Genomic DNA, 13,654 nt, shown 5'->3' with positions numbered 1-13,654 from the left:
AGAGGGGGCCTGGCGTTCTCCTACGCAGCTGTGGAGGCTGCAGCGGTGGGGCTTCTCACCTTGCTGTGAGAATCGGATTAGAAGGGAGCTTTGTTGAGAGATAAGCTGCTCAGACCTGAGCCATCTGTGCCCTCTGAGCCTCAGCCCTGCAGCATTGTGTTCACCGTGGGCATAAACACCCTCCCCCAGGATGAGGAAGGAGAGGCAAGGATTTCCCCGAACCAAGTCCCTCTGTGTGCCAGGCCCTTTGTGGGCACTTCACACCTGGCTATTTGCCCTCTGAGTAGGTCCTGTAATCTCAGTTTTCCAGAAGAGACCCAACATGCCCAGCTCACATAGAACACCCTTAGCAGGGCAGGGCTTCGAGCCCTGTTGTGCCGGACCCAGGAACTCCGTCCCTGCTCCTCACACAGTTACATAGTGTTGTGACAAAGAGTGGCCTGCAGGGAAGGCTTTAGGGACAGGTTTCTTCTAGCAGAAAGTTGTGCCTCAGGCTCTATCACTGACCTTGTCAAACAAGGATGTGTCTGCATTGAGTTTATTTGTTTATTTATTACTTGTTTGTTTGGATGCTCTTTCAGCAGACTCATGTCAGGAGGCTAGGAAGGGATTCCTTGGGGACCACTGGATGCTGGTAGTTAAATGCCAGGAGGCTGAATGGATCTGAAGATGGAGGAGACTCTGCAGTCTTGGTCAGCCACCCTTGGGTGCTTGCCACCCTGCACCCTAGCAGGATTGATGGTCTCTGGATTTGTAGCTGTGACCGGTCATGGTGGAATGCTCGGTGGTTTGCACTGGAGAGGCCCACATGGTGGCGACTGAGGCCCTGTGGGGTGAGGTTGGCTCATGATAGCTCTGAAAGTTGATGGCACAATTGAGACAAGGACGTGGAGTTCTGGAACTTTCCCAGGGTCCTTGCAGCCCGAGATGAAGCCCTCCAACATTGCAGCTCACTGCTGTGAAGGCTGAAAGGGGAGACAGGAGGCTGCTGGGTACCTCAGGTGCCAGGCATTGAGGTTCTCCGCTGTCTGGAGTCTTGCTTTGGGAGTGCTACACCTGTGGGAGTGCCCCAGGCACCACCCAAAGGCGGGGCTCTGGCTCAAGCTTGCATGGTTTACAGAGCCTCACATGATGTCCTGGGAGGAGCAATGAGTAGACAAGAGGGACAAGGACAGGAAGATGGCGAGGTCAGAGCCAGGTTGTGGGGAGAGAGAGGAAAACACAATTAAGTTGCATTTTCAAACACATTTAAAAAAAAAAATTCAAAGCAAGAATTAGATCTTATCCTTTTCCCTGGAGGCCCAGAAGGGGCTTTTCATGGCAAACAAGACCAGCCCAGATTATTTCAGTCCCATCAGAGGGAACCTAATTGATTGGTAGAAGAGGAAGAGAAGGTGGCTGATCCTAAGTGGAGCCCACCTAAGCTGCCTTAAGTCTGGGAGGCCTGTTTCTAATGACTCTGGTAGGAGGGTCTGCACGTGGATGTGTGCCCTTGGGCCCTCTGGCTGTCTCCTTCCAGATGGCACATGCCAGGCAATGTGTCCCAAAACTACATTTGCATCTTTTGACAAACCAGTCCCATTTATGGGAGGAATCATCCACAAGAAAGAAAAAGCTGCATGCATTAAACTATTTTTATAGTTTTTTTTTTTTTCAAGAAAGATGGGAGTCTCCTTATGTCGCCTAGGCTAGTCACGAACTCCTGGCCTCAAGCTATCCTCCTGCCTCAGCCTCCCAAAGTACTGGGATTACAGGCATGAGCCACCATGCCTGGCCCATAGTTTTGTTTTTAATTGCAGAAAAAAAAGTGTCTGGAAACAATCTGAATATCCTATAATAGAGAAATTGTTAATTAGTAATGATAATTTGGCCGGGTGTAGTGGCTCACACCTGTAATCCTAGCGGTTTGGGAGGCTAAAATGGGCGGATCACTTAAGCCCAGGGGTTCAAGAACAGCCTGCGCAACATGATGAAATGCCGTCTTTACCAAAAATACAAAAATTTGCCGGGCATGGTGGTGCACGCCTGTGGTCCTAGTTACTCAGGAGGCTGAGGTGGGAGGATCACCTGAGCCTGGGAGGTGAGGCTGTGGTGAGCCATGATTGAGCCACCGCACTCCAGCCTGGGTGACAAAGTGAAACCTTGTCTCAAAAAAAAAAATAATAAATAATAAAATAAAAAATTAATGATAATTCATGATGATGGAAATGTTTCATGGGGACAAAACCCTGTGGTTATGAACACTGCACAGCAACAAGAAGAAAAATGATTCTGACTTAAGTTTAAAAATTAAAAAATGAGATATAATTAATTAAAAATAAAACCAGGTAAACACGTTTGTACGAAAAACAAAGGACACACAAATGAATGAGAAGGGTTACTAAGTTATGGTCATGAGATTATTCTTTCTCCTTCTGTTTTCAGATTATTACTATATGAAATGTGGTGTGGTAATTAAGATCATGAAATCTGGAGCGAGCCAGATTATTTAAATTCAAAGCCTGAATCTATCACTTACTTAGTAGCTGTGGGACCTTCAACAAGTTACTTAACCTTTCTGTGCTTGGTGCCTCATTTGTAGAAGTGAGAATAGTAATAGTATCTAACTTTTAGGATTATTGTAAGGATCAAATGAGTTAGCAGATGTAAGTGCCACCCACACCTAGTAATTGCTATATAAGCACTAGCTATACAAAGAAATAAATTTAATTATAATTCATCCATCCACTCATGTCTTAACCACAAATAAGTGATAATATTGGTGTGTTTTTCTGTTTTTTTTTCTATTGGTAAGTGCTTTGATCTTCCCATAGTGATAATCCTAGTAATATATAGCGTAACTTACTCTTTTCCATTCCATAACTTACCATTTCATGAGCATTTTCCACCAGCATTTCTGGTGGAGACACATGATTTCCTGACCCCTGATCCTCCTCCACCTCCTTTCCTCACCTCAGATCCCAAGACTATCTTCTCTGGCTCCTACAATAAATTTTGTGGTTGACTGGTTGCAAATATGGTTGCAATTCTCCCTCTCTCCTTTACAGTTTCTCCCATCATGATATGGAGTCTATTTGCCTGCTCCTAAAATCTGGACTGGACTTGCAACTTGTTTTGGCCAGAATGAATGTGGTAGAGATGAAGGAGGGAAGCTCAGAGCCTGTACCTCAAGAGGCCTTACGTGTTTCCATTTACATAAGTGGAACTCTGCAGACACCACGTGAACAGTCTGGGCTCTCCTGCGGAGAGCATGAAAGACCACATGGAGGAGAGGCTAGTTGTTCCAACCAAGACCATTCTAGACTCACAGACATCAAAAATATGAGAGACCCCAGCCAAGATCAGCAGAGCTGCGTATCCAAATCTTAGAAGAATGAGTCCAGCCAAGACTAGAAGAAATATCCAGCTGACCTGTAGACTCATTGAAAAGAATAAACACTGCTTTGGGTCACTAAAATTGGGAGTGGGTTGTTCTGCAGCTATGGCTAACAGATATAATCACAAGGAGCAAGACCGTGGGTCTGAGGCCCCTTTCACTGAGCCACTGGGAAGGATGGGCTGCCAGCCCTCTTCACCTCCTCCTTTCCAGGGTCTATTTTCTGGGCCCTCATGTCCATCCTGGTATCATCGTTGCTGAAAACCTCATATCCTCAATGGGTAACATTTGTTCATGCAGTCCGAGCTCCTTCCTGAAGGCAGAGACAACCCTATGGCGAGGGAGGAATCTCTCTGTGCCCCTTCCAGCCTGAGTCTCCCACTATGGGCTCAGCCATTTTGCCGGGTTTCAAAAACAGTGAGGGGGCAAGGAGCTCTCAGGACCTGGGCAGCCTCTCAGGCTCCAGACTTCCCACAGGACCTCCCCAGTCTTCCCAGATAGCTTCACCGTGGCCCCAGGATGCGTAGAAGGAAGGTGGCCTGAATGAAGCTTCAGGACCACAGTACTTCCTGGCTGGTGGGGCCTTCACAGCCATCAGTCTGACCCCAGCTTAAGCCTGGGCAGCCCCTGGGCTTGGGGATAGTGCTTGACGCCCGTAAAGAGCCAATAGAGTCAGCACATTGAAACTTCCTTTAAAAGAACTGGGCCAGATGCAGTGGCTCACGCCTGTAATCCCAGCACTTTAGCACTTTGGGAGGCCAAGGCAGGAGGGTTGCTTGAGGCCAGGAGTTCAAGACCAGTCTGGGCATCATAGTAAGACGCTGTCTTTACAAAAATAGAAAAGTTAGCTGAGTGTGATGGCATGCATCTGTAGTCCCAGTTACTGGGGAGGCTGAAGCGGATCACTTGAGCCCAGGAGTTTGAGGCTGCAGTGAGCTATGATTGTGCCACTGCACTCCAGCCTGGGTGACTGAGCAAGATCCTGTTTCTTAAAAAACAACAACAAAAAGACTTGCTGCTATACAGATTGCTATAAATTTTCTAAATACTCTTTTAGGCTGGGCGTGGTGGCTGACGCCTGTAATCCCAGCACTTTGGGAGGCTGAGGTGGGTGGATCACGAGGTCAAGAGATAGAGACCAATCTGGTCAACATGGTGAAACCCTGCCTCTACTAAAAAAAAAAAAAAATTAATTTTTAAAAAAAGCCTTTCTCCCTCTCCCTCTCCCGCTCCTGCTCCCGCTCCCTCCTCTTTGCATGGTCTCCCTCTGATGCCCAGCCAAGGCCTCTCCCTCTCCCTCCTCTTTGCACGGTCTCCCTCTGATGCCGAGCCAAGGCTGGACTGTACTGCCACCGTCTTGGCTCACTGCAACCTCCCTGCCTGATTCTCCTGCCTCAGCCTGCCGAGTGCCTGGGATTGCAGGCGCGTGCCGCCACACCTGACTGGTTTTCGTATTTTTTGGTGGAGATGGGGTTTCACTGTGTTGGTCGGGCTGGTCTCCAACTCCTGACCGCGAGTGATCTGCCAGCCTCGGCCTCCCGAGGTGCCGGGATTGCAGATGGAGTCTCGCTCACTCAGTGCTCAATGTTGCCCAGGCTGGAGTGCGGTGGCATGATCTCGGCTCACTACAACCTCCACCTCCCAGCCGCCTGCCTTGGCCTCCCAAAGTGCTGAGATTGCAGCCTCTGCCTGGCCGCCACCCCGTCTAGGAAGTGAGGAGCGTCTCTGCCTGGCCGCCCATTGTCTGGGATGTGAGGAGCCCCTCTGCCCGGCCGCCCAGTCTGGGAAGTGAGGAGTGCCTCTTCCCGGCCGTCATCCCGTCTAGGAAGTGAGGAGCATCTCTGCCCGGCCGCCCATCGTCTGGGATGTGGGGAGCGCCTCTGCCCCCTGCCCCGTCTGAGATGTGAAGAGCGCTTCTGCCCGGCCACGACCCCATCTGGGAACTGAGGAGTGTCTCTGCCCTGCCGCCACCCCGTCTGGGAGGTGAGGAGCGTCTCTGACCGGCCGCCCCGTCTGAGAAGTGAGGTGCCCCTCCGCCTGGCAGCCGCCCCATCTGAGAAGTGAGGAGCATCTCCGCCTGGCAGCTGCCCCGTCCGGGAGTTGGGGGGCAGCCCCCGCCCGGCCACTGCCCCTTCTGGGAGGTGGGGGGCACCTCTGCCCGGCCGCCACCCCGTCTGGGAGGTGTACCCAACAGCTCATTGAGAACAGGCCATGATGACAATGGTGGTTTTGTCGAATAGGAAAGGGGGAAATGTGGGGAAAAGAAAGAGAGATCAGATTGTTATTGTGTCTGTGTAGAAAGAAGTAGACATAGGAGACTCCATTTTGTTCTGTACTAGGAAAAATTCTTCTGCCTTGGGATGCTGTTAATCTATAACCTTACCCCCAACCCCGTGCTCTCTGAAACATGTGCTGTGTCCACTCAGGGTTAAATGGATTAAGGGCGGTGCAAGATGTGCTTTGTTAAACAGATGCTTGAAGGCAGCATGCTCGTTAAGAGCCATCACCACTCCCTAATCTCAAGTACCCAGGGACACAAACACTGCGGAAGGTGGCAGGGCCCTCTGCCTAGGAAAACTAGAGACCTTTGTTCACATGTTTATCTGCTGACCTTCCCTCCACTATTGTCTTATGACCCTGCCAAATCCCCCTCTCCGAGAAACACCCAAGAATGATCAATAAATACTTAAAAAAAAAAAAAAGCCTTTTTAAAGCAAATTGGTAAATGTAATAAATTCAGCAAATCAGCCATTTAGCATGTTGATATTTGAAGATGGTTTTGTCACATTGACCCAGAGTCCTGGGCCTTCCACATATTGTCATCCCCATGGGCCTACCACAGTGCTGAGATATAAAGCAGTACTCAAGAAAGACACCATAGAACGAGGAGTAGTCAGTATTCAGCAAGTGTGTGTCATAGCTGGTGTTGTTGGCTCAGGAACACCCTCTAGGCAACTCTGAGTTAATTTGTATTTCTACAGACAGATGCACGGGCTTTGTCGTACGTCAGTGAACTGGAGCACACGAGGCCAGATTTCTGGAGCCTGGCACACTCAGCAATCCTGGCATTGCTTACACAACACCCTGGGAACACTGATTCATCTCCCTCCTTGCTGAATCCCAGCATCAGTCCATAAGACAGAAGGTGGAACCACCAAGCCTGGACAAGAACGTGCAGGCTTTGGTTGTTGGTGTTGGAGTTGCTCATCTCCTGTGCCAGCAGCCCTGGCAGGGCTGGGTCTGTCTCCATAGCAACAGCAGGACATGTTTACGGGGCACCATGTGGCAAGCTTGATGCCAAGTCCTGTATAGACATGAACCCATCAACGGCTCATCATGGTCCAGTGAGGCAGATTCTATTATAACTCCCTCTTCACAGAGGGGGAGACTGAGGCTTAGCAGTGCTGGGTGACTTGATCCAAGGCACACAGCCAGCGGGTGGTGGAGCTGAGATCCCAGCCCAGATGGCTGTTTCCTTCTGGGAAGTCAGCCGTCTGGCTTGCACGCGCATGTCTTCATACACAGGCTACAGAAAACTTTCTGTCTACAGGGGAAGCAGTTTGTTGTAGTGGAAAGAGGTGGAAAGATCCTAGTTTCTGACTCTGCCTCAGTTTCTTTCTCAGTCTCAGTTTCCCAATCTATATAATGGTGACGAGACCTCCCCACGGTGGTCTCAAGGATTTAAATGAGATCACATGGCAAGGACCCAATACATATGTTTGTTTTGCTCTTCTTGTTCTAAGTTGTTCATAAATTTCAACAATGGAATTTAAAAAATATACACACAAAAAGAAATCCAGTCTCAGCACAGAAGCCACACACCTAGATTTATTCTCCAGAAGTAACAAAACTGAAAAAACGGATGCACGTGTACTTGTACGGGAGTTAATATGGCCACGTCTCCTATGCACTGTGTGTGCTTGGGTGTATATCTGTCCATCTGTGTGTGTAGTGTGTGTGTGCTGTGTGTAGCATAGGAGTGTAGTGTGTGTAGTTGTGTAGTGTGTGTGTAATTGCTTGTCCATGTGTAGTGTCTGTGAGTGTATTGTGGTGTGTGTCTGTGTGTGCATGTATTTGTGTGTGTGTCTGTGTGTATAGTTGTGTAGTGTTGTGTATTTGTGTGTATGTATTTATGTGTGTTTGTGTGTATAGTTGTGTGGTATGTGTTTGTGTGTAGATGTACTTGTGTATGTGTCTGTGTGTGGTATACGTGTGTGTGCTGTGTGCATGTATGTGTGTATGGTTGTGTGTAGTGTGTATGTGCATGTAGTGTGTTTGTGTGTATAGTGTGTGTCTGTTTGTGTAGTTGTGTAGTGTGTATGTGTCTGTGTGTCTGTATGTATAGTGCGTGGTGTGTGTGTGTAGAGTGCATGTAGTATGTGTCTGTGTGTGTAGTTGTGTGGTGTGTGTTTGTGCTGTATATATGTGTCTAGGTGTGTATCACTATACTGTGTGTTGTGTGTATATGCTGTGTGTCTGTGTGTAGTTGTGTAGTGTGTATGTGTCTGTGTGTCTGTAGTGTGTGGTGTGAGTCTGTGTGCGCATGTATTTGTGTGTGTCTGTGTGTGTGGTTGTGTGGTGTGTATCTACTTATGTGTGTAGGTATTTGTGTTTGTGTGTTTTGGTTTGTTGTGTGTGTGTCTGTGGTGGGGGCTCACACACCCCCTCAACTTCCTGCCTCTGAGCAGTTGGTGCAGGAGAGGGGAAGTGGAGGGGGAGGGTGTGAGCTCTTGGGGCTCGCCTCCACCTCTCTCTGGAAGGTTTTCACCTTCTTTCACAAAACCAGGGGCCTGGGGGAGCAGAGCCACAGCCTGCGCTCACCCTGCATCCTGCCTGGGCTGGCACCTCACACTGGTTCAGCAAGAGGTGTGTGAGAGCTGGTTATTTTTATCCTGGCCGGCTGGGTGTGATGCCAGTTTGGAAGAAGGGGCTGTCAGCATCTCCGGGAGAAGGTCTGCGGCTGGAGTCATGCTGTCTTGCTTCCTCCCTCTATCCCTCTCCTGCATCACAGCTGAGCATCCCCTTGGTAGCTGGGAAAGGCACAGAGGCTCCGGCGCTGGTCATGGACCCCATGGGCCATGGCCGCAGAGGAGCAAGTGGGGCCGGGACCTCCTCAGCCTCTTGAGAGTGGGCACTGGGGCTGCAGAGTCCAGGCAGGAGCCCCAGGTTGGTGTCAGGCTGTCTGACTCAGGGTCCACAGTCTCCCCTTGGGGATCTGCCTGCCCTACCCAAGCTCCAGCAGCCTGACCCTTCCACCTGGGCTGGGCAACTCCAGTGAATATCTGCTCTGGGCCTGCAGCCCCTGTGCAGGGAACTGGGTGCCCGCAGCCCTCCTGAGCTTGGGCCTGTCCGCCACAGGCCTCCCAGTGTCCCCAGGCCTCAGGGAGAGGGCAGCCTTGCTCTTCTGGGCCTCGTTCTGGTCATGCAGCCTGGATGCTGCCTGCTGGCATCTCTGGGGCTGCCTTATCTCCTGCCAAGCTGTGGCTCTCTGGACCCTCAGGCCCACTCCCCTGCTGGTGACCTGCATGCTGATCTGTGCCCCAGGTCCACAGGGTTCACAGGCAGCTTTGTTCCTTAGCTTCTGGGAGCACCTCTCAAGCCCTGCTTCCATCTGTCTTCCATACCCCACTCTTGCCCTTCACCCTTGCTGCCTCCTCTGCCTGCATCCCCCACCTCCACAGTCCTCAGCCAGGCTCCTGGCTCATAAATGAGCCAGGTCTCATAAATGTCACCTCCTCAGACACCTCCCACCTAAAGTAAGTGTGTTTCCACATAACATCTTCTAATTGCATCCTGCTTTTTTTGCATGGCAGAATGTATTCAGTTTAAAATAATTAATTTGTTGACTTTTGGGGGGGAGTCAACAAATTAATCAACAAAACAAAGATGTCCTCCCAGCCAGAGCCTGATGCCAGCCATGGGTGGGGGCTGATCAGCATGTGTGGCTGGTCCCATGGCCACTGTAGAACTTCTGCCCCACAGTCTGGACGAGGTGGGGGTACTTACCTTTCAGGTTTGTTGAGTTGGGGCTAGGGACTCGGTGGCAGCAGAGCCTGGTTCTCCTGCCTGACCAGGCCTTGGCAGGATGCCTCTTCCCTGAGGGTGGACACAAAGGAAGAGAGACTGTCTTTAGTGGGCTTGTCTGTGAGTGAGCTTCCCCTTCCAAGGCACAGGGCTCAGGAATATTTATCCAGAGAAACTCAGGATGAGCCAGGCTACGAGAGGTCCCAGGGAAAGAGTGGGCCTTGTTGTGATTTACTTTTCAGAAATAACAATGTTGGGAGACACATGGCCCCAAAACACCTCCTTTTCAGATTCCTTTCCAATAAGTAGTTTCTTTGACATAATAATTCTCCCCTTGGCAATCTAGCCTAAGAAAATAAGCCTGAGCTGGGTGTGGTGGCTCATGCCTGTAATCCCAGCTCTTTGGGAGGCTGAGGTGGGTGGATCACTTGAGGTCGAGTGTTCGAGACCAGCCTGACTAACATGGAGAAACCCCATCTCTACTAAAAATACAAAATCAGCCTGGCATGTTGGCGCATGCCTGTAATCCCAGCTACTCAGGAGGTTGAGGCAGGAGAATCGCTTGAACCCGGGAAGCGGAGGTTGTGGTGAGCCAAGAGCATGCCATTACACTCCAGCCTGGACAACAAGAGCAAAAACTTCGTCTCAAAAAAAAAAAAAGAAAAGAAAAAAAGAAAAAAAGCCTGAATAAAGGACATACTTTATGTACACATATACCTTTTACCACATAATTAAAATGTGCAAAGTAGGCCAGGTGTGGTGGCTCATGCCTGTGATCCTAGCACTCTGGGAGGCCAAGGTGGGAGGATGGCTTGAGTCCAGAAGTTCAAGACCAGCCTGGGCAACATAGAGAGACCTTGTCTCTGCAAAAAATTTTAAAAATTAGCAGGGCATTGTGGTGTGCACCTGTTTTCCCAGCTACTGGAAAACCTGAGGTGGGAGTATTGCTTGAGCCCTGGAAGTCAAGGCTGCACTGAGCCGTGGTCATGCCACTGCACTCCGACCTGGGCAACAGAGCAAGATCTTGCTTCAAAAAAGGAAAAGCATACAATTGTGAACTATCTAAATGTCTAAGCATGTAAATTCATCATAGTACGTTCACTTGTAGCAAGTTATACCTGAAAATATTAGTTGATTAATGCTACTTCAAGAGTTTGCTGCAGATAGTCCTAAATGGATAGGAAACTTTATGGGGGAAGATATCTATCCTCATTTAATTGTCACTAGGGTATCACTGGCAACCTCCAACATGTCCAAAAATAGAGGTCTGATAAATTGCATGTCACGGGCTGTGTTTATGAGGAATTCTAATCACTGTTTTCCTTATTATATATGTGGCACATTTTCATCACAGAAACTTTGTAAAACAAACACTTGTTATAATCCCACTACTCAGAGATGGCTGCTGCTGACACTGGGTTGTAAGTGCTTCCAGAATATCTTCAATCATAAGCATTTTGGGTGATTATAACAATATATATAGTGATAAATAAAAAAGATATAACCCTGAACATATAGAGGTACATCAATTAATTTTTAAAAATTCTACATGCAAGGAAATAAACAAAATGTTGAACATGGCTACTCTTGAATCATGGAATTGAGTGTTTTTCTTCTCTTTATATATTTCTATAGCTCCAGCTCCCCCAACCCAAAAGTTTGAGTAACCATAACCACTAAAACAAAAAATAAATGTAGGCAGTTTCTAGAGGGTTAGACAAGAGAAAAATGGATTGAAACACTCAGCTATCTGAATCAAGAAAGGCAGCCAGGCATGGTGGCTCACGCCTGTAATCCCAGCACCTTGGGAGGCCAAGGTGGGCGGATTACGAGGTCAGGAGTTCAAGACCAGCCTGGCCAAGATGGCGAAACCCTGTCTGTACTAAAAATACAAAAATTAGCTGGGCTTGGTGGTGGGCACCCGTAATCTCAGCTACTTGGGAGGCTGAGGCAGAGAATTGCTTGAACCCAGGAGGCAGAGATTGCAGTGAGCTGAGATAGCGCCACTGCACTCCAGCCTGGGTGACAGAGCAAGACTCCATCTCAAAAAAAAAGAAAAAGAAAAGAAGAAAAAGGGCAAGAGAGCTAAATATTCATATCTATAGAGGTAAAAAGATGGTGTCCCCTTCTAAACATGCATAAACATACCCCACCTCCCCACCACACACACCTTCATTTCAGCTGCTCATGGATATTTTCTGGTCATGAGGTTTTGGGATGTTCAGACTTAGATGGTCTACTAATTAATGTATTCATTTGCCCAACACTAATTTACTCTGTTCCAAGCATGACACAAGTACAAGAGAATGGCTCCAGAAATTCTAGATAGGTAGGACTTAAGCACAGTAATCTAGCTGAGAGGTTGTATGTGTGTTTGCATGGCGAACACATCACTTTACTTAGGCTGGGTATGTATTTGGGGGTGCAGGGGCTGTGAATGGAACCCCCAAGCCACCTGCAGGCAGTCCTGAGCCCCAAACCTATAGGTTCAGGAGAAAGAGCCCGTCTTTCCGGGGCTCAGGACTGCCTGCCAAGGCCTGCCCGCCAAGGCCTGCCCTCCAACAAATCCCGATCAGAGTCTTCCCAGATGCTGAAATCCTGCTCAGGGACCTGCACCCTGGGGGCTGCCCTACCTTCTGTGGAGAAGATGGAGAAGCAGAGAAGCAGGATACAGAGCAGGCTGGAAAGGACTAGAAGCCTCATGGTGAGAAGGCAGATTTTCACGTCCTGAGAAGGGAGCTGTGCTGCAGAAGTCCTCCCTTGGGGCCACCTTGGACATTTATAGAGTCATAGAGAGGCGTTTCCCAATGGGCAGGGCCCTAGTAGCCTTGCAATTCTCCTAAAGGGTAAAGTCAGCCCCTCCCAAGAGGAAAACCAGCCTTTCAAGATGCATTTAGTAACCTGTAACACAGAAAGCTGTAAATGCCCAGCCCAGAGAGGTTTCAGAACTGGCTTCAGTGGTGAGAGCAGGAACCAACTGCCCAGGAAGAGCCACTGTCTAGAGTTGAAGGTTAACTTTTAGTGTCAGTAATAATCCTATCAAATGCAGCTCTTCCTGCTCATTCCTCAGCTGTGTCTGGGAAAAGGATCATAAAACCCTTGCAGGTTCTGATCCAAGGATGAGTCTTGAGTAACCAATGAGATGTAGAGAGCACAGGCCCTGGAGTCAGATGACCTGGGTTGAGTCCTGGCTCTGCCACTTAGCAGTGTGACATCAAACTTGTCCTTGAATGTCTTTGAATCGGCTTCCCATCTGTGAAATGGGCACAGGACTATCTCTCTCACAAGCCTGTATTGAGGCATGTATGAGAAGCCATCTGCACCAAGGTGCTCACACAGCTCTTAAAGGAGGTGAGGCCACAGGTGGACTTTGATGTTTAAGACAGTGATGAAATGAGAAGGCACTTCAAGTACAGGGTCACCCTGAACAAGGCCTGGAAGAGAGGAGCCTCTGCCCAGGGCAGGCATGGGGGAAAGTCTGACCACAGGTGCAGGAGGCTCAGATGCCACCCATTCACTGGACACGTGACCTGGGTTGAGCCATGCGCTTGGCTCCAGGGACACAGAAGATACTGTGCCTCGCTTCAAGGAGCTCCTGTTGGTGGAGGAAGCTGTGCAGACAAGTGACTGTCTCACAGCATTGTAAGTGCTGTCTATACTGAAGGAAGGGGATGTAGGTTGCTCAGTCAGAAGGTGGGGGAGGGAGGGGAAACTCTGCAGAGATGGACTAAGATTGGGTCGGAGATGGCCTGGCATGGTAGGCCAGGTCATGGTGGGCTTCCTGGACCAGCAGAGGAATCAGACTGGCAAAAGGGAGGCCGGGGTTCCTTTAGCCAGGTAGAGACTGATGACAGGAATGCTTTGGGCTCCTTTTCCATCAGAGCGGGTCTGAGTTCCCTTTAATAATGGTGCACGGGTGCCTGAACACTTGCTAGGCTCTGGCCTCAGATGGTGTCAGAGGGTTCAGAGCCCCTGGGCCTATGAGAGATGGTGGGTAGGAGGAATATTTTTCGGAAGAAACTAGGATGTTTCCCATGCACCCTGATGAGCCTCTGCCTGGGCTGCTCTCAAACCTCCACTCCCAAACTGAGGGAAGAGAGAGACTCTCTCATATTGTTTTATATTGTTTTATACTCAGTACCTCTTTTAAGAAAAAACAAGGAAGTAAAACCAAAGACAGGCAGCCCAGCGCCAGGCCTGAAACCAGGCCTGGGCCTGCCTGGACTAAACCCAGTAGTTAAAAATCAACTCATA

General features: G+C 49.2%; 1 protein-coding gene across 1 annotated transcript; it reads right to left on the bottom strand.

Moving 5' to 3' along the window:
* Window positions 1-532: 532 nt before the first annotated feature.
* On the bottom strand, window positions 533-12,160 carry GPR15LG (G protein-coupled receptor 15 ligand). Its single transcript, XM_001154133.7, has 3 exons — window positions 12,034-12,160; window positions 9,383-9,472; window positions 533-1,136 (listed from the first exon to the last, which is right to left on the bottom strand). Exons 1-3 carry the CDS (start codon window positions 12,101-12,103, stop codon window positions 1,051-1,053), a joined length of 246 nt encoding a protein of 81 aa, XP_001154133.2. The 5' UTR covers window positions 12,104-12,160; the 3' UTR covers window positions 533-1,050.
* Window positions 12,161-13,654: the final 1,494 nt, after the last annotated feature.

Source organism: Pan troglodytes, chromosome 8 (assembly GCF_028858775.2).
Source record: "Pan troglodytes isolate AG18354 chromosome 8, NHGRI_mPanTro3-v2.0_pri, whole genome shotgun sequence".
In the NCBI taxonomy this organism is placed as follows: Eukaryota; Metazoa; Chordata; class Mammalia; order Primates; family Hominidae; genus Pan; species Pan troglodytes.
This window is presented reverse-complemented; position numbering and strand designations above follow the sequence as displayed.